Genomic DNA, 22,569 nt, shown 5'->3' with positions numbered 1-22,569 from the left:
ACACTCACTTCCGGGTTTGCAGCATTTGGGAGCCAAAACGTCCAAGTACCAAGTGACTGGCCCAAAGCCTCCCAGAGAGCTTATTGGGTGAGTGGGGTTTAAACCTAGTCCGACACTCTGCCAACTATGCCACACTTGCAGTGAGGAATTTGTCTCACGGATAGATAGGTTGGGCCATGGAAAAGAAAGGGGAGGGCCAGAGGAGACAAACAGAGAATGCAGTTCATAAGCATTCATTGCAAGCCTCTGAGCATGTGCTGAACACTTTTCATTCACTAAGAAAAGCAAGATAGCAGTCTCAAGATTCCCCCAAATTTGGAATCAGGGCAGAATAAATGAAGTAGTTGCAATGGACAGGCAGGCTTAGACTTCCACACCTCTCGCTACAGAGAGAGGTCTTGCACTTTGCAGGGCTAAAAGACCGGGGCAGGGGTGTGGAGCGCTTTTGGGAGGAGGTATCTTCAAAATTTTTGAACCAAAGTTCGGCCGCATTTTCAATGCCAAGGCTGGATGCAGGTGAGTATTCCTGGACATGCCTTTACCTCTGCGCCAATCTACTTGGTGTTAGGGAAGGAGCTGAAGGATCATAGATTCCTCATACCTGGTTTATATTTTGTCTTGAAATCCCAGAAAGCTACTACCTGTCTTTCTCAGTCCTACCTGGAGATAATGGCCATGACTGAACCTGGAACCTTCTGCATACATGCCATGTCCCCTCTCCACATTACGTTTTTCACCCCCTCCCCAATTTTGTCTCTGTAATTTTGCGTATTATCATCTGCATTTTTATTACATAAAGAACCCAAAGGTTTCTGCGTACTCCACAAAAGTTTAAGAACCACAAAGTCACTGCTCAAAATCTTAAAAGCCAAATACAATTGGATCCAGAAGAAAAGGGAGACTGAGAGGGAACAGGAAATCAGGCTTAAGGAGGCTGTACTAAATCCATAGCAGCAGCAGTGGTAACAGTAAAGGTAAAGGTAAAGGTAAAGGGACCCCTGACCATTAGGCCCAGTCGTGGCCGACTCTGGGGTTGCGGCGCTCATCTCGCTTTATTGGCTGAGGGAGCCGGCGTATAGCTTCCGGGTCATGTGGCCAGCATGACTAAGCCGCTTCTGGCGAACCAGAGCAGCGCACGGAAACACCGTTTACCTTCCTGCCAGAGTGGTACCTATTTATCTACTTGCACTTTGAAATGCTTTCGAACTGCTAGGTTGGCAGGAGCAGGGACCAAGCGACGGGAGCTCACCCCATTGCAGGGATTCGAACCGCCGACCTTCTGATCGGCAAGTCCTAGGCTCTGTGGCCACCCACAGCGCCACCCGCGTCCCTAATAATATTGAAATATTATTAATAATAAATAGCAGTAATGATTCCTCTGATTTAAGGTTGGGGCAGGGTGAAGATGTGAGTTTTGGAGCATCTTGCTTCTGGCAGCTTGTGTAAAGAGTTGCTGTTCAGTTCCTTGCAGGGAAGAGACACTGTTGTCAGTTTGTGGCAAGAAAAGCAATACAGGGTCTTGTGGCACTCTAAAGGCTAAACAGATGTATTTCACAACAAGCTTTCATGAACTTCTACTTCATCGGATGCCTGGTATGCTATCCTCTGCAGGCAGGGTGTAGAGAGAGAAACAAAATTATTAGGCAGCAAAGAACAATGGGCTCCTCCCAAGTTCTTTAGTAAAGAAATAAAGCTAATCTACTGAGTCATCGTTTTCTGCCTTCTAATTGATGAGTTTCCTTGCACTTGGTTGCCCTCTGACTTCACTGCTTTCATTTATTTCTCTCTCTATGCCCTGCCTGCAGCGGATAGCATACCAGCAGCGGCGTAGCGTGAGTTGTCAGCACCCGGGGCAACGCAAGTAATTTGCGCCCCCTAACCCGGGGCAAGGCAAGTAATTTGCGCCCCCCCAACCCCTAACCTGCGAGTTGCCGCTGGCGCTGCCTGCTGCGCAAACAACGCTGCTTGCCCGGAGGAGGATGGAGGCAGAAGCAGCCGCCGCCTGTGGCTGGGCCGAGGGGATGGCGGCGGCGGCAGGGTGCAGAGGCTGCCCGTGCCCGGCCAGGCGTCGGTGGCGGTGTCGGTGCTGCTGCAGCGGTTGCTCCTCCTGCGAGCAGTGAGCGGAGCGCAGCCACAGCGACGGCGGGGGGCACGCGCGCTAGGGCGCAAGGCTGGCGGTGGCGGCGGGGAGCCCGGCGGAGGAAGGAACTTGTCCCTTCCCTCTGGACTCGCGCCCCCCCCAGATGTTGCGCCCGGTGCGGCCGGCACCCCTGGCACCCCCCACGCTACGCCACTGCATACCAGGCATCTGATGAAGTAGAAGTTCATGAACAGATGGTTCCCCGCTTTTCAATAACTGCAGTACATATTATCTCCATATTTTTCTAGGGAAAATAATGCTAAGAGTTGACTCTAAAATAACAGGAATGGAGTTAGCACACTCACTGCTTTATTTTAACGTGAACATTCGCAGAAATGGAGTGAAATGTACATATTTAAATTGAAGTCTCACCAGGGCTCTTTTTATGCAAACCGTATGCTTTTAAATAACACTATGTGCTTGCATAAAACTAGTATGTCATGGATTTTAGAAGGTAGCGGTTGAATTGTATTCTCTTCAGCGGCTGCATATGCAAAACAACTGAAAACATTATATATATTTTTTGCCAGTGTAGCTGAGCTAAATATCTATTAGGCATAATTCTTTGGATCAATGTCCTAGTTTTTAGCTTGATATGAGCACTGCCTCTTACTTTCTGTCTGATGTTTTGTGCTGCTCTCCCTTTTCCTCTACAAAAATGACCCAGGTCTACCCTTGGGCATGGTGGGCAGGACACAAAGGTGTTCTGCTCTCTGTACTGGGGCTTTTCGACCCCTGCTTCCTGTGCTGGCCACCATATGTGTCCAGGGCCGGATTTAGGTTTGATGAGGCCCTAAGCTACTGAAGGTAATGGAGCCCTTTATATGTCCAGCTTTCCTTTGTTAACAACAAATTGTCACTGCATCTTGTATTGAATATATGCTACATGGTATCTGAAGCTAATGCTAATAGGTATCTAAAGCCATTTGCACATAACAAAATATGTATTTTATCAAAGTTATTGCTGAACTGAAATACGATTAGGAAGAAGTATATTAATAATGAAATACAATTAAGAAGAAGTATATTAATAGTGAAATACAGTTAAGAAGAAGTATATTAACAGTGAAATAATTATTAAGCCCCCCCCCCCATCCAAACAATAACTATCATCAGTGCGGGTAAGCAAAAAATTTTTATTTTATTTTTTATCATCTACAATACATACTGTTTTATTTATTTTATAGTGCTGTACATTGATTATTGCTTTCATTTTATGGATCAATGGTCTCATTGGATAGTACAGTTCATGTTAAATTGCTGTTTTAGGGGTTGTTTTTAAAAGTCTGGAACGGATTAATCCGTTTTGCATTACTTTCTATGGGAAAGCGCGCCTTGGCTTTGGAATGCTTTGGTTTTGGAACAGACTTCCAGAATGGATTAAGTTTGAGAACCAAGATACCACTGTACTACCTCCTTGCAAGGAGGGGAAGGAACTCTGTTGCAACAGAAAAATAACAGAAATGCCTTGCTTTCCCCTGGATCCTGCCTCCATCCATTCTTCTCTGACCAATCATGGGCTTAAGGGACTCAGAGTCCCATGGGGAGTTGACCCCAAGCCCACCTCAAAATAATGTCCCAGAGACATAGTAATTAAATCTCATCATTTCCAAACGAAACATAGCATTATGAGAATGACTCACAATGCACCTAGTTGAACCTGGGGAGGAGTAGAAATCTGGATCTTTCAGGATCTCAGCAGTGAAATGCTGTGAAAAAGGCAGGAACTTTGAAAAATTAGAGAGGCCTAGAGCAACAAATCTAGAGGGGAGTTGCCCTTTAAATTAATAGCATTGCAGCATGGCACTCCCTTAACTGCTATTAATAACAGAGATCAAACGAGTTGTTTACTGCCATAAAATTGAACAATACGACAGTTGGGAGAAGAGGAAGATAATAATAAGAGGAAGAACAATTATTGGAAACTGCTCTTATATTTTACCTTCTCTATTAATATGTCTCAAAATCAAAGTTGAACTTGCTTAACTGTTCGGTGCCTTCAAGAGGAAAACAAAGGACAGCTATGACAAGCACATTTAAGGAAATTTTTAAGGGAGCCAGCAAACATCTTAATACTGGGCGGTGTCATACAGGAAAGAATATGATGTCTAATGTTATAAAATGGCAAAGACACAGACATCCCAAGCCTTCACCTTCTCAAACTTCAGGGGGTGCTTTATTAAGAATCCTGCTCATCTTCTCACGATATTAGGGTTGCTTATGTAATCTAAACTTGTTCAAGCTCATTCATTCCCCCCTGTAATGGGAACATGATGCAGTGCAGCAAGTTGCATAGGTAAGAAGAAAGGGAAAAGGACGTTGTGATGTAACCCGGGCTCCTTCAGAGTGTCTTTACCCCTCTCTTTTCCCCAGCCCCCTGCTGGGTGGGCAAGGGGGTGTCACAAAGAAAGTCAGCTTAAAGGTGATCATTGGAATTAAGGCCGCAATAGAATAGCTGAATTGCATTTCCAAGCCCTACTGAAAGTGTGCAGGTTTCTCTTTCTACATGACCCACAAGGGATGGAGAAGGGTTTTGGACTTGGATCCTGCCCTGAGCCCGGTTAACCTCTTACTCACCAACCTCCTCCTCCAGCCTCCTCCATGCCCTCCACTCTGTCTCTCACCTCCTCCCTTCTTGCTTGCGCACTGTCCTCCCTGATGTTAGCTGCAACAGGTGAGATCAGCAGGATAGGCAAGCTGGTATTTGTTTCTCTTCCCCTTGCTTTGCAGTGAGGAATTTGCCCTGCATAGGTTGGGCCATGGGGGAAGGGGAGGGCCAGAGGAGAGAAATGGAAATCCTCTGAGTGTGTGCCACTAAGCTCACTAAGAAAAGCAAGCTAGCAATCTCAAAGTTTCCCCAAACATGGAATTAAGGCAGAACAAAGGAGAGTGCTGTAATAGACAGGCAGGCTTAAACCTCTCACTTGGGAGAGCGAGAGCAAGAGAGATTTCACTTTACAGATAGGCTCATCCCCCAGCTCTGGCAAAAGGCATCTAAACATATTTGAACCAAGGATAGACATTTTTCCCAGCACAAAAGTTAGCCATCTTTAAGAGTGTGATGCTGGGCCTGCCTCTGGGCACAATGAACCCACCTGCCCCTGGTTTTAGATGTGAACGTGACTTGCATACAGTGTTTTTAAGGCCACAGAAATCTCCCTTATACCGGGGTCAGGCTATTGGTCTATCACTGGCCAGCAGTGCCCACAATCCAACAAGCATTTCAGGCGAGGAGGTTTCTTTCCCAGCCCTACCTGTCTATAAGTGCATGTGGCAAGAGGTAGGAGAGTTAGGGCCTCAGACATGGAGAGTAACTCACTGATACAGAGGGAAGGCATGGATAGGGGGTGCTGGTAATCAAAGGAAAGGCTTAACAAACAACCGATCCATCTGGAGTGTATGGCAGCAGGGCACCAGTAGGGGGAGACAAAGCCAATGACAGGCACCTTCTGTTTCAACTTTTAAACGCCTGAAAACATTTCTGTTCTGTCAGGCTTATGCGGGCAATACCATTTTCCAACATTTTTAGCTGATTCCTGTTTTATTTTAGATAGATGCTAGCTAGCTAGCTAGAATGGTTTTATAGGTAATTGTTGTAAACCACTCTGATATATATATGCAGCCCTCGCCGCAGCCACCAAGTGTGTCCCATATTCTTAATTGCTACATTTTCCAATCCAAAATTTTCTGCTTCATCTGTTATTTGTTTTGGTGCTTTATTACACCCTTAAGTGTCTAAAAGCAACTGATAAAAATGTTCCACATGTTTAGCTGACTGTCTTGCCCCATTCAAAATCCTTTCCTTTGCATAATTAAAGCTTTCACTCTTGGTTTATTTTACTGCCTTAACATATATAAGACAAAAACATATCAATCTGACTTCCGACCACGTGATCTGGTGGGTGAACCAGGTTTGTGCCATAAGCAACTGTCATGTCCCAGGCATCAATGAAGCCCACCTTCAGATCTCGAAAAATGTCCTTTAGCGCAAGGTATTGGGCATAACCATGGAAGTCCCCAAATCGCTCCTGGTCTATTGACATCTCCCGGGTGTTCTCTGCTTTGATGATGACTTTTGTGTCTGGGCTCCTCAGGAGAAGACGTTGGATGGCTCCCCGGATGTTGATCATCCTTCGAATGAAGAGCTCGATGGGGAAGGGGCGGAAGTGATGGCCTAGGGAGACGACAAGTGATGGCCTAGGGAGTGCTGGCCCAGAGAGATCACAACTGCTGTGTCTCTGTCACCTGCCACCCAGGCCAATCACCCTGGCAGCCCCCCATCACTGCTGCTCCCTTGATGCATGCATAGGCAAAGACTAGAAAGGGATCAATCAGGGATCAGAGTGGCCCGTGGAAGGTGTATTGTCATAAATAGGCGAGGATCAAGAGCCAAGGCAGCAGTGAATGACTGGAAACAGGCCCTCTAGTTGAGCAGACTGAGGAGGAAACTCTGAGCCTCAGCTGGGTGGGGTTCTCCAAGCACAGAAGAGATGCCTGTTGCATGTGTCAGGCAGGGGGTGGGGAGTGTACAGAAGACAAAGGAGGTAAAGTTCTGGGGTGTGACTGCTGGGGACCTGTTTGGGACACTCTCTCCTTTCCATCTTATACCTTGCTACTCAGTTTCTTATATAATGAATGTTGTAGCAAAGAAAAAAATAACAATTTACAGCCTTAGACTAGGAGATGGCTCTTTTGTGGGTAGAAAGGACTGTGAGATAGCAGAAGAGGACTGTGAGTTAGCAGAAGCAGGCACTGTGTGTTACTGGAAGCTTTGCTACATTGAAGAAGAAGAAGAGTTTGGATTTGATATCCCACTTTCTCACTACCCAAAGGAGTCTCAAAACGGCTAACATTCTCCTTTCCCTTCCTCCCCCACAAAAAACATTCTGTGAGGTGAGTGGGGCTGAGAGACTTCAGAGAAGTGTGACTGGCCCAAGGTCACCCAGCAGCTGCATGTGGAGGAGCGGAGACGCAAACCCGGTTCCCCAGATTACGAGTCTACCGCTCCTAACCACTATACCACACTGGCTCTTGAGATTATATCTAGGTGGGAGAACGTACTATTGACTCTCTTTGTGAGATACTCCATCCATTGCCGCACAGTTGAGTCTCCCAGGAGGTAAATGATCTTTTGTTTCAAGCAAGTGTTAATCCTATCCAAGGTATGGAAAGCTGACATGTTGCAGAACACAGGATGCCACTGGTTCTGCCAGACGAAGCCCCTGGGAGATGGGGACCTCATGCCAACCTTGCACTTCTCGCTCACCGTGGTCGTCGCCATGCCTACCAAAAGGAAATGAGAGACAAGCAGGTGTCAGTGAACTCTGTGACTGCAGCGCTGTGAAGGAAAGTGTGAATGGTCCCACAGCTTCCTGGGCAATCATTGGGGATCCCAAGCTATAGGAAGAAGGACAACCAACAGGCACAACCCTTTATTGCAGCTCCTCAATTCCACACCTGGCAAACCGTGTGCCAGCCCAGAAGATGTCGTCATTTTCAAGGATGGGGAAGAACCAGAATAGCAATGGAGTTATTTATTGTAATTATTTGGCCTCCTGCTTCTATGCCAAGAGGTTTTGGAGGGTCTGAGGACAAGAGCAGCAATAAAGGATAAACTTAAAAAAATGTGGAAGGCAGGTGAGCAGCCAAAAAGTCTTAGCTTAAAATAGAGGAGAAGACGCCAAGATCCAAAAGGTCTGGCTGAATGAAAAGAGTCTTTCTTGGGAATCTCCTAAAGCACACAAGAGGTTGGGGTGCAGGAGGATGTTGGGGGCCAGAGTCACTAGGTTGGATTGAGCCCAGAAAAAATATGCTTGGGGATGGCGAACCTAGACTTTCTTGCACCCTTGGCAAAGAGCTGTATCTGCACCGCCTGTCCCTTGTGGCCCCCTTGTCCAGAGCAGTGGAGGAGAAGCCCAGGGAGTATGTGGAAAGGTGAGCAAGGCTACTAGCCACTTCAAGCCAAAATGGACAGGCATGGTTTTTGTGTTATCCCACCCCCCTTGGTAGGGGCCAGCCTCACCTAACCCCTAGGCATGCCCCTGGATGGACCACACAAAAGTTGTGACAATAATCAGAATGTCCAGCTCACTTTCACAGGCAACAACACGAATGTCCCCATATGTCTGAGGAATCTCAGCTCCAGTGTTGGACCTTTATGAAAGAAAAAATGGCCATTAAAAATCAAGTTGGAATATAAGTCCATTACCCAGAGTGCTGTGGGCTTTATCCCACCCCATTCTCACACCTCAGTGGCCTCTATTGGAAATGGAAGCCTTGGCTAGATGGTTCTTGGTGTGTTCCGGCAAGATGATTATTGTATTGTCGTGTTCTCCTTAGGTGCAAATGGAAAGTTATATTGGAGTTTCTTTAAGACAGACCCCAGAGTGTTCCAGCTGTGGAGGATGTTTGTGAAATCAAGGAAGCATTGCTCCATCAAGTTCAATATTGTCTACACTGACAGGCAGCAGCTCCCCTACAGAGAGATGCTGGGTATCAAATTTAGAACACTCAGCTTGCAAAACAGATGCTCTACCATGGAGCCACAACCACATCCCCATATTACATTGAAATGTCTCAAGGCTGACCCCAGAGTGCTCTTGATTTGGAGGAACCAAAATTAATAGTGTTAATAGTCCTACCCTCCAAAGCAGGAGAAAACAATCTTGCTCCATCTTCCATATGACAGCCCTTGAGATATTTGAAGATTTTTTTTTAAATAATCTTTATTAAGTTTTACAAAAGGTTACAAATAACAGAGCAAATAAGAAAGAATAGAAAGAATAAAGAAAGAAATCTAGGGGGAAAAAACACAGAAAAAAACACAAAAAAGAAACAACAAAGAAAAATTCCACCTTTTGACATTCATTTTCAATAACTTCTTTTCAGGACTTCCCCACGTCTCCCCTTATTGTATTCCAACCCCAGTTGTTTATTCAAGCAAGTTTTTCCCTTAATATCCTGAAACGTAATTTATTAAATTCACTTAATCTTGATTTAATTAAAATAATTTTTGTAATAGTTTTTAACTTTAATATAGCACCTATATAAAGAGAAGAAACTGAAGTGTAAAAATAGAGTTAAAAAAAGAAAAAAGAGATACTTTTCCTAAGGTTGCCACTATTTCCCCTCCACGGATTCCCCATTCTTATAATAATAAAAAGCCTATAATTTTTATACTGCAAAAGCAAAAAGCAAACCCCCTTTGGACTTCTAGATCCCACCCCTCTCCTCCCGGTTTCAATCCCTAACCAAAGTCCAATTAGTCCATCTTTCTAGCCTGGTGATCTTACGTCTGAGGCACACAAATCTCTCTCAGTCCCTTTCAGCCGGTTTCTTCTGAAGTCTCTCATACTAAACACCCAGGACCGAAGGAGTATCTTCCCAATGCTGACTGTGGTTCTTCCAACAAGGCATACTTGTTTAAAGATGGTGCTCCAGCTCTGTTTCTTGGGTCTGTACATCCCAAATAGTCCAACTTTCACCTTGGTCAGTTTAAACTTCTTCTTTATAGGTCTCCAGTTCTTTTTTTCCTTCTGTGACGTTTCCGCCATCCCTTCTTTCAGCTCTTCCTGTTCAGCAGATGTCTTTTCCTCCTCAATCTTTGGTTCTTTTTCTTGTCCAGCTGCATGTGTTTTGAACATCGAGCCCCTTTCCAACTCAATGGGTATGTTTTCAGTTAACTTCAGGTTTGAAGGGCTTGTAGACAAAACATGGTCTCTCTTATTCATCTCTTGCAACTTTCCCACGAGAAAGATCAATTTTTTCAGGCCAGCACGTATTTCCTGTATTCCCTGTTTTAGCTCCATTCTTGTAATGTCCAAGAATCCCCTCTAGAGGGATTCTGGTTACTTAGTGTTCTTTTCCCTTCCGATCCAAAAGTCAGATTTATTTGTATCAATCTTTCTTAGCTTTCAATATTTTGTAGCAATATAACCGGTTAGAGTTTCAGCTTTCAATTTTTCCAGCTTTGACAGCTAGTTTGACAGCTGTCAAAAGTTCCTGTAAATCCACAACAGGCTCTTAATACGGGTTTCTCCCGGGCTTGAGAAAGGTGGTGCTTAATCCAAACAAAGTAAGCTCTAGTCCTCCAGCACATTAACTTAGTTCTTTAAATCCGCGGAATTTATATCCTTATATCACGACAATTCTTCCCGCAGCCTTAGTTGACAGGTCCTTGCTTTGTACTGATTACAATAGGGGGGAGGCGGACTTCCTCTTTTTTTTTTTACCTCCCCCGCTCGTGCCAAATCCAAAATTTATAGTCCAAATTTCAAGTTACTCACAGGTTGTTGTTCTTGCCTTTGAATCCAAATTTGATAGGAAGAAGTCAGCGCTGTCCGACAAATGGCATGCGGCTTCGCTCGGCAGGGGAAGCGGAGAACTCACAGCACCATGCTGCTCCCCGGCACCCGCTCCGTAGCCTTTAAAAAGGCTCCTTCACGAGTCGGGAGGGCGCTTGAGGTGCCCGCCGAGTCACCATGTCCACGGGCTCCGTGCCCGTGGTTTTTGAGGGTCCCCGTGTCGCCGGCACGGCAAGACCCAGCCCCCTGCTAAGCCGATTCCCTCCGGAGCTCGGAGGGAATCCGCCATTAGCCGGATGCGCCAACCCGGAAGTCCCAGAGATATTTGAAGATTTGAAGGTGGACGCGGGTGGTGCTGTGGGTTAAACCACTGAGCCTAGGACTTGCCGATCAGAAGTCGGCGGGTCCAGTCCCCGCGACGGGGTGAGCTCCCGTTGCTCGGTCCCTGCTCCTGCCCACCTAGCAGTTCGAAAGCACATCAAAGTGCAAGTTGATAAATAGGTACCGCTCTGGCGGGAAGGTAAACGGGGTTTCCGTGCGCTGCTCTGGTTCACCAGAAGCAGCTTAGTCTTGCTGGCCACATGACCCGGAAGCTGTACGCCAGCTCCCTCGGCCAATAAAGCGAGATGAATGCCGCAACCCCAGAGTCGGCCATGACTGGACCTAATGGTCAGGGGTCCCTTTACCTTTTCCCATCATATCTAGAGCACATAACGTCCTCCAAAGAATTCTAGGAAGTGTAATTTTCTAGAGCTACAATCCCCAGCACCCTTAACGAACTACAGTTCCCAGGATTCTTTTTGGGAAGCCATGTGCTTTAAATACATGGTACTCATGTAGACTGTGTAATACCCCCACCCCCCGTGTCAGAAAACAGTAGTTTTTTGCTGATTGATGTGACTATTTGCAGAGATATAACAATGGTAACAATTGGCTGGTGAGACCCCAGGTGTTTTGCTGCCTGAAGCGAAGAACAATACCTGCTCAAAAGGCTGTGTTCCAAGGCAGTGAGGTAGGAGATGGTCTTGCTGTTGGACTTCAGGCTAACAAAAGCATCGCAAGGTACATTATTTGGTTTCTCACAATAGAAGGCCTCTCGGTCTCGTACATCTATCTAGATACTCACACAGTTCTGTGGTCTTGTTAAAACCACATTCAGTGTGGACGCTTGATGTCCCATTTAAAATTTTTCCCGTGAAAACTATTTTGTCGTAGCCCTTTTTCCTTGCAGCCCGCAATGCAGAAACTCCTTGGCTGGGGTGGATGAGCAAGATGGACACTCTGACATTGCCCTCCCAATGAAGGAAGGGAGGGTTTAGCCCTGTCACAATATAGATTGCAGTATAGATTGCCTGAGCAGCCTTGGCTTTAGATTCCAATATAGATTACTTAAACAGGTTTGGCTTGTGACACTGGCCAAGTAGATAATAGGAGAAGCCACGTAGGCACAAGGAAAAGGCTTACCAAATAAGACAAGGAAATAGGTGAGGAACTTGCTTAACGTGATTATCCTCTTAAGGTAAAATGCTTGGTTGGCGATTGGTGATTGGTGAAGGGAAAGGTGTAACTTCAGTATAAGAATGCCTGCCAAATGCCATGTATTGCGGCCAGTCTTTGGAAGTAATTCCACTGGCAGCCTCTGCGCAGATCTCAATAAACCCTTTTCTCTTAAGAGGAAGTTGCTTCTTTGGTGCTTTTGTGCTCTCCTCGGTCCTGGGGAAGCGGGCAAATGAATCCCCCCCTAAACTAAGGCTTCACCAAAATAAAGTGAAATTGACCAAGTACGTCCCATTCCTATAGTCTGTGATGCGCCCAGAAGCTTCAGCCCTAAGACTTGAAGAAAAGATCCTCGCTCGTAAGAGGTCTCCTCCGTATTCCTTCCTCTTGCCCAAGTAGTTGTATAAATCCAGTCGAACCATCAAATGCTCGCCAATACAATAAGAGCTTTTGTAGTTTAAGATGGTGGCCTTGCTGTTCTTAGCACTTGTAGTGGTATTCATATCCATGAAAGTGATGCTGGGCATCAGGTCGTCTAGTTTTCTAAGGACAGCTTTAATTTCTTTGTCCTTTTCTGCCCATTCCATTCTAGCATGTCTCTGGGTTCCATCTTTCACTACCCAAAGTTCACTCCTGCTGTCTTGTGATTGAAGCATTTAATAGTATTAAAAAGGAAGCCACCTTAAATTAGACACTTAGTGCATGTAGCCCAGTATTATGGACTGTCAGTATATTGGTGCAGATTCTGCAGGGCCTCAAGCAGATGGTGAGCGGTGGCGGCGGAGAGCGGTTGCTGAACAGCTTGGTAGGTTTCTGGATGAAACATCTGCTCTGGACCCATTCCAGTCCGGCTTCCGCGCTGGTCATGGGACCGAGACGGCTCTGGTCGCCCTAACAGATGATCTCCGCAGGCAGCTGGATCGAGGCGGGTCAGGGCTGCTGATTCTTCTAGATCTGTCAGCAGCCTTTGACATGGTCGATCACGAACTCCTGGACCACCGCCTTGCCGACGTGGGGATCCAGGGCACAGTCCTTCAATGGCTGCGCTCGTTTCTCTCTGATCGGGGACAGAGGGTGGCGCTTGGGGGGGAATTGTCATCACGCCACTCCTTGGTGTGTGGAGTGCCTCAGGGTGCAATTCTCTCCCCGATGCTTTTTAACATCTTTATGCGCCCCCTCGCCCAGCTTGTCCGGAGTTTTGGGCTGGGTTGCCATCAGTATGCTGATGACACCCAACTCTATCTGTTGATGGATGGCCATCCTGACTCGGCCCCAGACACACTGACCAGATGTCTGGAAGCTGTGGCTGGATGGCTACGTGGGAGCCGGTTGAAGTTAAATCCTTCGAAGACAGAGGTCCTCTGGCTGGGGCGGGAAGATATGGGATCAGGGGGGCAACTCCCATCTCTTGCGGGGGTGCAATTAGTGCCAGCACCGTCCGTTAAGAGTTTGGGTGTAATCTTCGATACCTCCCTCTCTATGGAGTCGCAGATTACAGCTATAACAAAGGCGGCATTTTTTCATCTCCGCCAAGCTAAGCAGTTGGCCCCTTATCTCTCTCGTCCTGACCTAGCCACTGTGATCCATGCGACGGTCACCTCCAGACTGGATTATTGTAACTCGCTCTACGTGGGGCTGCCCTTGAGACTGACCCAGAAACTCCAGCGGGTGCAGAATGCCGCGGCGAGACTCCTTATGGGGTCTTTGCTGCGAGAGCACATTCATCCGGTATTATACCAGCTGCACTGGCTCCCGGTGGAGTACAGGATCAGGTTTAAGGTGCTGGTTTTAACCTTTAAAGCCCTATACGGCCTAGGACCCTCGTACCTACGGGACCACCTCTCCTGGTATGCCCCACAGAGAAACCTACGGTCTGCAAATAATAACATCCTCAAGGTCCCAGGCCTCAGAGAGGTTAGGCTGGCCTCAACTAGAGCCAGGGCCTTCTCGGCTGCAGCTCCGAACTGGTGGAATGCTCTGTCAAAAGAGACTAGGGCCCTGCGGGACCTGACATCTTTCCGCAGGGCCTGCAAGACAGAGTTGTTCCGCCAGGCCTTTGGTCAGGGCGCAGCCTGACTCCCTCCTCTGGCAACCTGCACATAATTCTGCATAATTGGTTGCCATCAATTTGATTTAATTAATTTTATAATGAAATATTTTTAGATTGTGTGATTATTTGACTGATTATTTGATTGTTGTTAGCCGCCCTGAGCCCGGCTTTGGCTGGGGAGGGCGGGATATAAATAAATTTTATTATTATTATTATTATTATTATTATTATTATTATTATTTTCACATTAGCTGCTACGTTGTCCTTTTAATGGGAAATTTTGGGCATTCATCCTAAGTCAAGGGTCAGCAAACCTTTTCAGCAGAGGGCCGGTCCACTGTCCCCCAGACCTTGTGGGGGGCCAGATTATATATATATATATATATATTTGCTTTCGTAGATTTTCACGGGTACAGGAATGCAGGTTTTGGTGTCTTCGGGTGTCTTCCCGTGTAAGAGTCGGGGTGTCTGTGCGACGTTTCGACGAGGTCTCACTCGTCATCTTCAGGCTGAAGATGCAGCATAGCCATCTTCTCAGAAAAACTCTTCACAAGCTCAAGAGGTCAAGACACAAAAGCTTTAGCAACTAATCTACACTTAATGACCCACCCAGTGGTATTCAGAATATCACTCATGAAATCACTCAAGATATCCCTCAAGTAATTAAGGAACAAAAGAAGAAAAGGCACACTAATCTAGGAACTTCCTCTCTGCCCAGAACGTTGGAGGCTATACACCACACCCCTCAACAGTATTTATAGGAACTCAAACACCAGATTCTGCTCTGTTCCAGTAACAAGAAGCCGAAAGCACCAGCCTGAAGATGACGAGTGAGACCTCGTCGAAACGTCGCACAGACACCCCGACTCTTACACGGGAAGACACCCGAAGACACCAAAACCTGCATTCCTGTACCCGTGAAAATCTACGAAAGCAAATATATATATATATATATATATATTTTGGGGGGTGAACAAATTCCTATGCCCCACAAATAACCCAGAAATGCATTTTAAATAAAAGGACACATTCTACCCATGTAAAAACACACTGATTCCCGGACCGTCTGTGGGCTGGATTTAGAAGGCGATTGGGCCAGATCCAGCCCCCGGGCCTTAGTTTGCCTGCCCGTGCCCTAGGTCTTACTGTTCTACGACCAAGTTGCAATCCCTCCATCATCTTAAAAATGTTTTAATATACATGCATCTAGGAAACAGAGGTAGGAAATAAGCTGCACCACATATTTTCTTTATTGAAAATTAACATTTTTCACAATGCGTTGTGTTGATATAATACTTGGTGTGGTTATGAACATTAACAAGAAAATGCTTACCAATACCTGCAGGAACTTCACTTTCTTTATATTCCTTCCCAAGGCCTCCAAAGATGGTAAACTTGAGTGTGGAATTAAAAATAAATAATTTCAAGGGTGAGCACAGAGACACTGCCTCAGCTCCAATGGGTTCATTTGCAGCAAATTGGAAATGATGAAACAAAAATGTGGGTTCTTTCCTAGCTCCCCAAAATCATTTCTCATCCTGAATCACCAAACAGAGGGGTGGGGGGTGTTTATTCTCAGGCCACTGATTTCTGGAGGCAGAATCAAGCCAATACCCTCACAATTCAATGGCAATATAGAGTATATGTAAAAAAATAACCCTACCTACAAAGATTTCACTTCATGCATCTGATGAAATGGGCTTAGATCCACAGAAGTCTATGCTGCAATGCATTTGCTAGTTTCTTAAGGTGCTGATTTGTTTTGTTTTTTGCTGCTCCAGATTAACATGGCCATACCTCTGGGAACTCTAAATTAATATTGTGGTCAAAACACCTCTCTCTCTCTTATTTATTCATTTAAGTTCCAGTTGAGATGCTCACTTTATGTTTAAGGGTCACCAGGTACTAAACATATATTGGATGTAATAATAATAATAATAATAATAATAATAATAATAATAATAATAATAATATATTTTATTTATATCCCGCCCTCCCCAGCCGAAGCCGGGCTCAGGGTGGCTAACAACAATAAAACAGTACAACAGTACAACACAACACAACACAACACTCTAAAATCATTCATTATAAAATTAATTCAAATCAGTAACATCAGGGAGTGACCCTCTTTTTAAAAAGAAAAAAAAAAACCTCTTTAAGGCACTTTATATCCCACTCTTTCGCTTTGCCAACGTTTTATTTTCATAGAAAAAAACTGGTTGATGAATGATTCCTACCTTGGTCTCCGTTCTGTGGAAGGTGTAGCTGAGGACAAGGACTGTTCCCAGGACAAGGGCCAATAAAGTTGGCGGCCTCAGGATCTGCACTAAAAGCATTCTGATCAGCTGTGTGAGAGGAGAGAGTTACCCTTGATTTCAACTCTTATCAGTGTAGCATATCTGAATGTTGCTTTAAGGCTGAAGGGGAACTCAAGCAGGGAATAGAAATTCATGGTAAATACCAATTTCATTTTTACATGCTTGAGTTCCCCCTGGTGAGGACACATTACTACCCTCTGCAGAACCTTTCTCCCAAAGAGGCATCAGAAGAAGAGTAAACACAGAAATAGTGCTTCGTAAATGTGTGAGGAGAAAGATGTCCAGGTAACAGCTTATACACGGAGTATACACGGAGTGCTCATAGCAGCTATCTTAGTCTTCACAGAGGCACAGATCTTGGTTACTGATTAACTGGAGTCCTGGAGATGCTCTATCTGCAACAGCACAACATACTGGCTGACACACACACACACTACACTGAGGCCCACAGAGATGGCTGGTTACACTTACAGTGGATGCTCGGGTTGCGAACATGATCCGTGCAAGAGGCACGTTTGCAACCCGCAGTGTTCACAACCCACAGTGCCACATCTGCGCACGCGGGGGTTGTGATTTGGCACTTCTGCGCATGCGCAAAGCGCGATTTAGCCCTTCTGTGCATGCATGACCGCCGAAACCCGGAAGTAACCCGTTCTGGTACTTCCGGGTTTCGGCAGGTCTATAACCCGAAAAAACACAACCTGAAGCGTCTGTAACCCGAGTGGTACCTCAGGTTACATACACTTCAGGTTACATACACTTCAGGTTACAGACTCCGCTAACCCAGAAATAGTACCTCGGCTTAAGAACTTTGCTTCAGGATGAGAACAGAAATCGCGCGGCGGTGGCGCAGCAGCAGTGGAAGGCCCCATTAGCTAAAGTGGTGCTTCAGGTTAAGAACAGTTTCAGGTTAAGAACGGACCTCCGGAATGAATTAAGCACTTAACCCGAGGTACCAATGTATAGGGAACCCAAGATGAGTCATGAGTCACAGTGACACAGCATTTTACTGCTAACAGTTAGGCTTGAAAGATTTGTGTGGGCCTCGTAGGCTGCACTGCCTAGGCCTTGCCTGCTTCTGCTCTCAAGAACCTTTGTCTCATGACACAACACTCCTCAGATGAAAACAGCAACATTTTTCACTCCCCACATCTGAACCTCCTAACCCGACCGCACCCAATTTTTTGTCCCCCCATTACCTATCAGAAGAAGGCGAGTGCCACCACCACTTGACCAATGGGACACAGCACACCTTCCCCAGTCCTGAGAAAACCCCTTAATCCAGATTCTATTTTATTTTATTCTTTGGTAGATGCCGACGTGGGGATTCAGGGCACAGTCCTTCAATGGCTGCGCTCGTTTCTCTCTGATCGGGGACAGAGGGTGGCGCTTGGGGGGGAATTGTCATCGCGTCACTCCTTGGTGTGTGGAGTGCCTCAGGATGCGATTCTCTCCCCGATGCTTTTTAACATCTTTATGCGCCCCCTCGCCCAGCTTGTCCGGAGTTTTGGGCTGGGTTGCCATCAGTATGCCGATGACACCCAACTCTATCTGTTGATGGATGGCCATCCTGACTCGGCCCCAGACACACTGACCAGATGTCTGGAAGCTGTGGCTGGATGGTTACGTGGGAGCCGGTTGAAGCTAAATCCTTCGAAGACAGAGGTCCTCTGGCTGGGGCGGGACGATATGGGATTGAGGGGGCAACTCCCATCTCTTGCAGGGGTGCAATTAGTGCCAGCACCGTCCGTTAAGAGTTTGGGTGTAATCTTCGATACCTCCCTTTCCATGGGGCGCAGATTGCAGCTATAACAAAGGCGGCATTTTTCCATCTCCGCCAAGCTAAGCAGTTGGCTCCTTACCTCTCTCGCCCTGACCTAGCCACTGTGATCCATGCGACGGACACCTCCAGACTGGATTATTGTAACTCGCTCTACGTGGGGCTGCCCTTGAGACTGACCCAGAAACTCCAGCGGGTGCAGAATGCCGCGGCGAGACTCCTTACGAGGTCTTCGCTGCGAGATCACATTCACCCGGTGCTATACCAGCTGCACTGGCTCCCGGTGGAGTACAGGATCAGGTTTAAGGTGCTGGTTTTAACCTTTAAAGCCCTATACGGCCTAGGACCCTCATACCTATGGGACCGTCTCTCCTGGTATGCCCCACGGAAGACCTTACGGTCTTCAAACAAAAACATATTTTTGGTCCCAGGCCACAGGGAGGTTAGGCTGGCCTCAACCAGAGCCAGGGCTTTTTCGGCCATGGCCCCGATCAGGTGGAACGCTCTGTCACAAGAGACTAGGGCGCTGTGGGACTTGACATCTTTCCGCAGGGCCTGCAAGACAGAGCTGTTCCACCAGGCCTTTGGCCAGGGCACAGCCTGACTCCCTCCCTCGGCAATCTTCGCGGAGCTCTGGCCCAATGGTTGCCAGTGGCTTGAATTAATTAATTTTATAATGAATGATTTTAGAATCTTGTTTATGCTGTACTGTTTTATTGTTGTTAGCTGCCCTGAGCCCGGCTTCGGCTGGGGAGGGCGGGATATAAATAAAATTTATTATTATTATTATTACAAAAAGAAAAGCACACACCAATGAATACATTTTAGAAACGGGCAAGATTGGATGAGGAAGTGAGGCATCTGATCAAGGCCTGTATTTTAAAATGAGCTTAAAAATATATTTGCAAATGTTTGTATGTTTCATGCCAGGCAGAAACCAGCTGGCTAAGTACTCTGGCAGCTGTTTATCTTCCTGAACAGCGCCCCCCCCCCCCGATTTATAGCAGGAGACGAGTTTCTCAAAGTTGTAAAAGGGAATTACAGGCTGGGAGCAAAGGTTATACTGACCCTACATATTACAGAATACAATCAAGCTGCAAAAACACTAATTAAGAGTTGGTAAATAGTAAGATTTATTGTTTAACAGAAAATAATACTATGTGCCTCCCATCAGACTCTAGTCATATTTTCCTAAGGTTAAAGGGCAAGAGCTAATGGGAAAAGCAGCTGGCTGGGAAAGGAGGGTGTAAACTAAAGAGGCTGCTTTTGAAGCTGTTTTCTACTGAGTTCCTTTTTTGCTTTGAAAAGGCCTTTTCTTCTAAAAAGCTATCTATGTTAATGTATGAAATTTATTGGCTTAAATGTAATTATGCAAAGGATTTAGAAAGTAAGAAATGTTAGATTCTTATGTTAGATTCTTATTTCATTGATGATGTGTGAGAATGTGAACCCAAGATCTCTGTTTAGACAGAATTTAATACCATGAGCCATCTGTTTTAGCCATTTGTTTTGGAATAAAGGGGCAACAGGGGCCAAAGGTTATCTGGTAGTTAAGGTGCCTTGTCGAGGCAAATATAAGATATATGGCTACTTGTCTGCCATTTATGGATAGAAGGAAATATAGCTCTTTGTCTCCCATAAAAGGTAATAGGAAATGGGTGTATCTTTTATGATTGGTTCTAGCAAACAGCCAATAGGAATTTCAACCAGGCTGATTGGACAGAGGCAGCCAAAGGAGGAGCAAGGGGGCTGGACTGAGGGAATATAAGTGCTGGCCATCAGGGCTGGAGTGGGCAGAACTTTGGTAACCATATACCACTGTGTCTCTCATTTATTTGTCTGACAAATAAATTATTATTTTAATTTCTCTATTGCTGCGTTGAATATTTAATTCCAGCTAAGCGTTAACCACAAGCAGGGTGCTACAGAAGCACAAGGCATATATATATATATATATATATATATATATATATATATATATATATGCTTTCGTAGATTTTCACGGGTACAGGAATGCAGGTTTTGGTGTCTTCGGGTGTCTTCCCGTGTAAGAGTCGGGGTGTCTGTGCGACGTTTCGACGAGGTCTCACTCGTCATCTTCAGGCTGGTGCTTTCGGCTTCTTGTTACTGGAACAGAGCAGAATCTGGTGTTTGAGTTTCTATAAATACTGTTGAGGGGTGTGGTGTATAGCCTCCAACGTTCTGGGCAGAGAGGAAGTTCCTAGATTAGTGTGCCTATCTAGGAACTTCCTCTCTGCCCAGAACGTTGGAGGCTATACACCACACCCCTCAACAGTATTTATAGAAACTCAAACACCAGATTCTGCTCTGTTCCAGTAACAAGAAGCCGAAAGCACCAGCCTGAAGATGACGAGTGAGACCTCGTCGAAACGTCGCACAGACACCCCGACTCTTACACGGGAAGACACCCGAAGACACCAAAACCTGCATATATATATATATATATATATATATATATATATATATATATATATATATATATATTATATATGCTTTCGTAGATTTTCACGGGTACAGGAATGCAGGTTTTGGTGTCTTCGGGTGTCTTCCCGTGTAAGAGTCGGGGTGTCTGTGCGACGTTTCGACGAGGTCTCACTCGTCATCTTCAGGCTGGTGCTTTCGGCTTCTTGTTACTGGAACAGAGCAGAATCTGGTGTTTGAGTTCCTATAAATACTGTTGAGGGGTGTGGTGTATAGCCTCCAACGTTCTGGGCAGAGAGGAAGTTCCTAGATTAGTGTGCCTTTTCTTCTTTTGTTCCTTAATTACTTGAGGGATATCTTGAGTGATTTCATGAGTGATATTCTGAATACCACTGGGTGGGTCATTAAGTGTAGATTAGTTGCTAAAGCTTTCGTGTCTTGACCTCTTGAGCTTGTGAAGAGTTTTTCTGAGAAGATGGCTGTGCTGCATTTAGTTGTGCTCTGGCTTGGCTTCGTGTATAGGGGCGAGCTGTGGTTTTGTGCCTTGTGCCAGCCAGATCTGTGTAGGGATTGCAGGGGGGTGCAGCATCCGGAGGTGCCACTATAGTTTGGCTACTGGATGGAGTCTGTAATATGTCTGTGGAGAGGGTCTGGGTTTGGGTCTGGTGTGGTTGATTGGTGACGGCGTTCTGTGTGCCTCTGGTTCTGGTGTCGGTTTTTGTGGGGAGGGCTAATTTCCAGATGTCTGGCAGGCGGGACGTGTCGTCACGCTTGTTCATGTTGTGAGGGTGTTTCTCTATCTCGATGGCTTCCATGATTATTCTCTTGTGGTGATGTTCCATGTTAAAGAGCAATTTGGAATCTGCAAAATTAATTTCGTGTCCTGTTTCTTTCATGTGTTGGAAAAGAGAAAAAAAAAAAAAGAAGAAAAAACTTCCTCTCTTTTCCAACACATGAAAGAAACAGGACACGAAATTAATTTTGCAGATTCCAAATTGCTCTTTAACATGGAACATCACCACAAGAGAATAATCATGGAAGCCATCGAGATAGAGAAACACCCTCACAACATGAACAAGCGTGACGACACGTCCCGCCTGCCAGACATCTGGAAATTAGCCCTCCCCACAAAAACCGACACCAGAACCAGAGGCACACAGAACGCCGTCACCAATCAACCACACCAGACCCAAACCCAGACCCTCTCCACAGACATATTACAGACTCCATCCAGTAGCCAAACTATAGTGGCACCTCCGGATGCTGCACCCCCCTGCAATCCCTACACAGATCTGGCTGGCACAAGGCACAAAACCACAGCTCGCCCCTATACACGAAGCCAAGCCAGAGCACAACTAAATGCAGCACAGCCATCTTCTCAGAAAAACTCTTCACAAGCTCAAGAGGTCAAGACACGAAAGCTTTAGCAACTAATCTACACTTAATGACCCACCCAGTGGTATTCAGAATATCACTCATGAAATCACTCAAGATATCCCTCAAGTAATTAAGGAACAAAAGAAGAAAAGGCACACTAATCTAGGAACTTCCTCTCTGCCCAGAACGTTGGAGGCTATACACCACACCCCTCAACAGTATTTATAGGAACTCAAACACCAGATTCTGCTCTGTTCCAGTAACAAGAAGCCGAAAGCACCAGCCTGAAGATGACGAGTGAGACCTCGTCGAAACGTCGCACAGACACCCCGACTCTTACACGGGAAGACACCCGAAGACACCAAAACCTGCATATATTATATATGTATACACACACACACACACATACTTCGGGTTACATACGCTTCAGGTTACATACGCTTCAGGTTTACAAACTCCGCTAACCCAGAAATAGTACCTCGGGTTAAGAACTTTGCTTCAGGATGAGAACAGAAATCATGCTTTGACGTCGCAGCAGCAGTAGGAGGCCAGTGGTGCTTCAGGATAAGAACAGTTTCAGGTTAAGAATGGACCTCCGGAACGAATTAAGTTCTTAACCCGAGGTACCACTGTATATATATTCGAGATTCCTTGTGCTCTGT

At 45.9% G+C, this 22,569-nt stretch overlaps 2 protein-coding genes across 4 annotated transcripts in view; both read right to left on the bottom strand.

The window, feature by feature from the left end:
- Nucleotides 1-16,591, bottom strand: part of LOC309519458 (NXPE family member 2-like) — a 33,250-nt gene extending 16,659 nt beyond the window's left edge. Inside the window, exon 1 of one of the 3 annotated variants that reach the window (XM_082200466.1) lies at nucleotides 16,228-16,591. In XM_082200466.1, coding sequence (XP_082056592.1) covers nucleotides 16,228-16,326 — 99 coding nt within the window. In that variant the 5' untranslated portion in view covers nucleotides 16,327-16,591. Of the gene's footprint in view, nucleotides 1-4,764; nucleotides 5,232-16,227 lie in introns of those variants that run through there. The other 2 variants (XM_082200463.1, XM_082200467.1) reach the window with 2 other exon arrangements.
- On the bottom strand, nucleotides 5,382-12,527 carry LOC309519337 (NXPE family member 4-like; the record flags this gene model as incomplete). The annotated part of the gene is made up of 5 exons (XM_082200173.1): nucleotides 5,382-6,347; nucleotides 7,202-7,423; nucleotides 8,232-8,293; nucleotides 11,566-11,735; nucleotides 12,222-12,527. The coding sequence occupies 5 exons, from the start codon at nucleotides 12,525-12,527 to the stop codon at nucleotides 5,986-5,988; spliced, it is 1,122 nt and encodes a 373-aa protein (XP_082056299.1). The 3' UTR covers nucleotides 5,382-5,985.
- Nucleotides 16,592-22,569: the final 5,978 nt, after the last annotated feature.

The sequence above is a fragment of the Podarcis vaucheri genome (genome assembly GCF_965113315.1).
Source record: "Podarcis vaucheri genome assembly, chromosome: 15".
NCBI classification, from domain to species: Eukaryota; Metazoa; Chordata; class Lepidosauria; order Squamata; family Lacertidae; genus Podarcis; species Podarcis vaucheri.
Note: the sequence above shows the minus strand (reverse complement) of the source record. Positions and strands in the feature narration are given on the sequence as shown.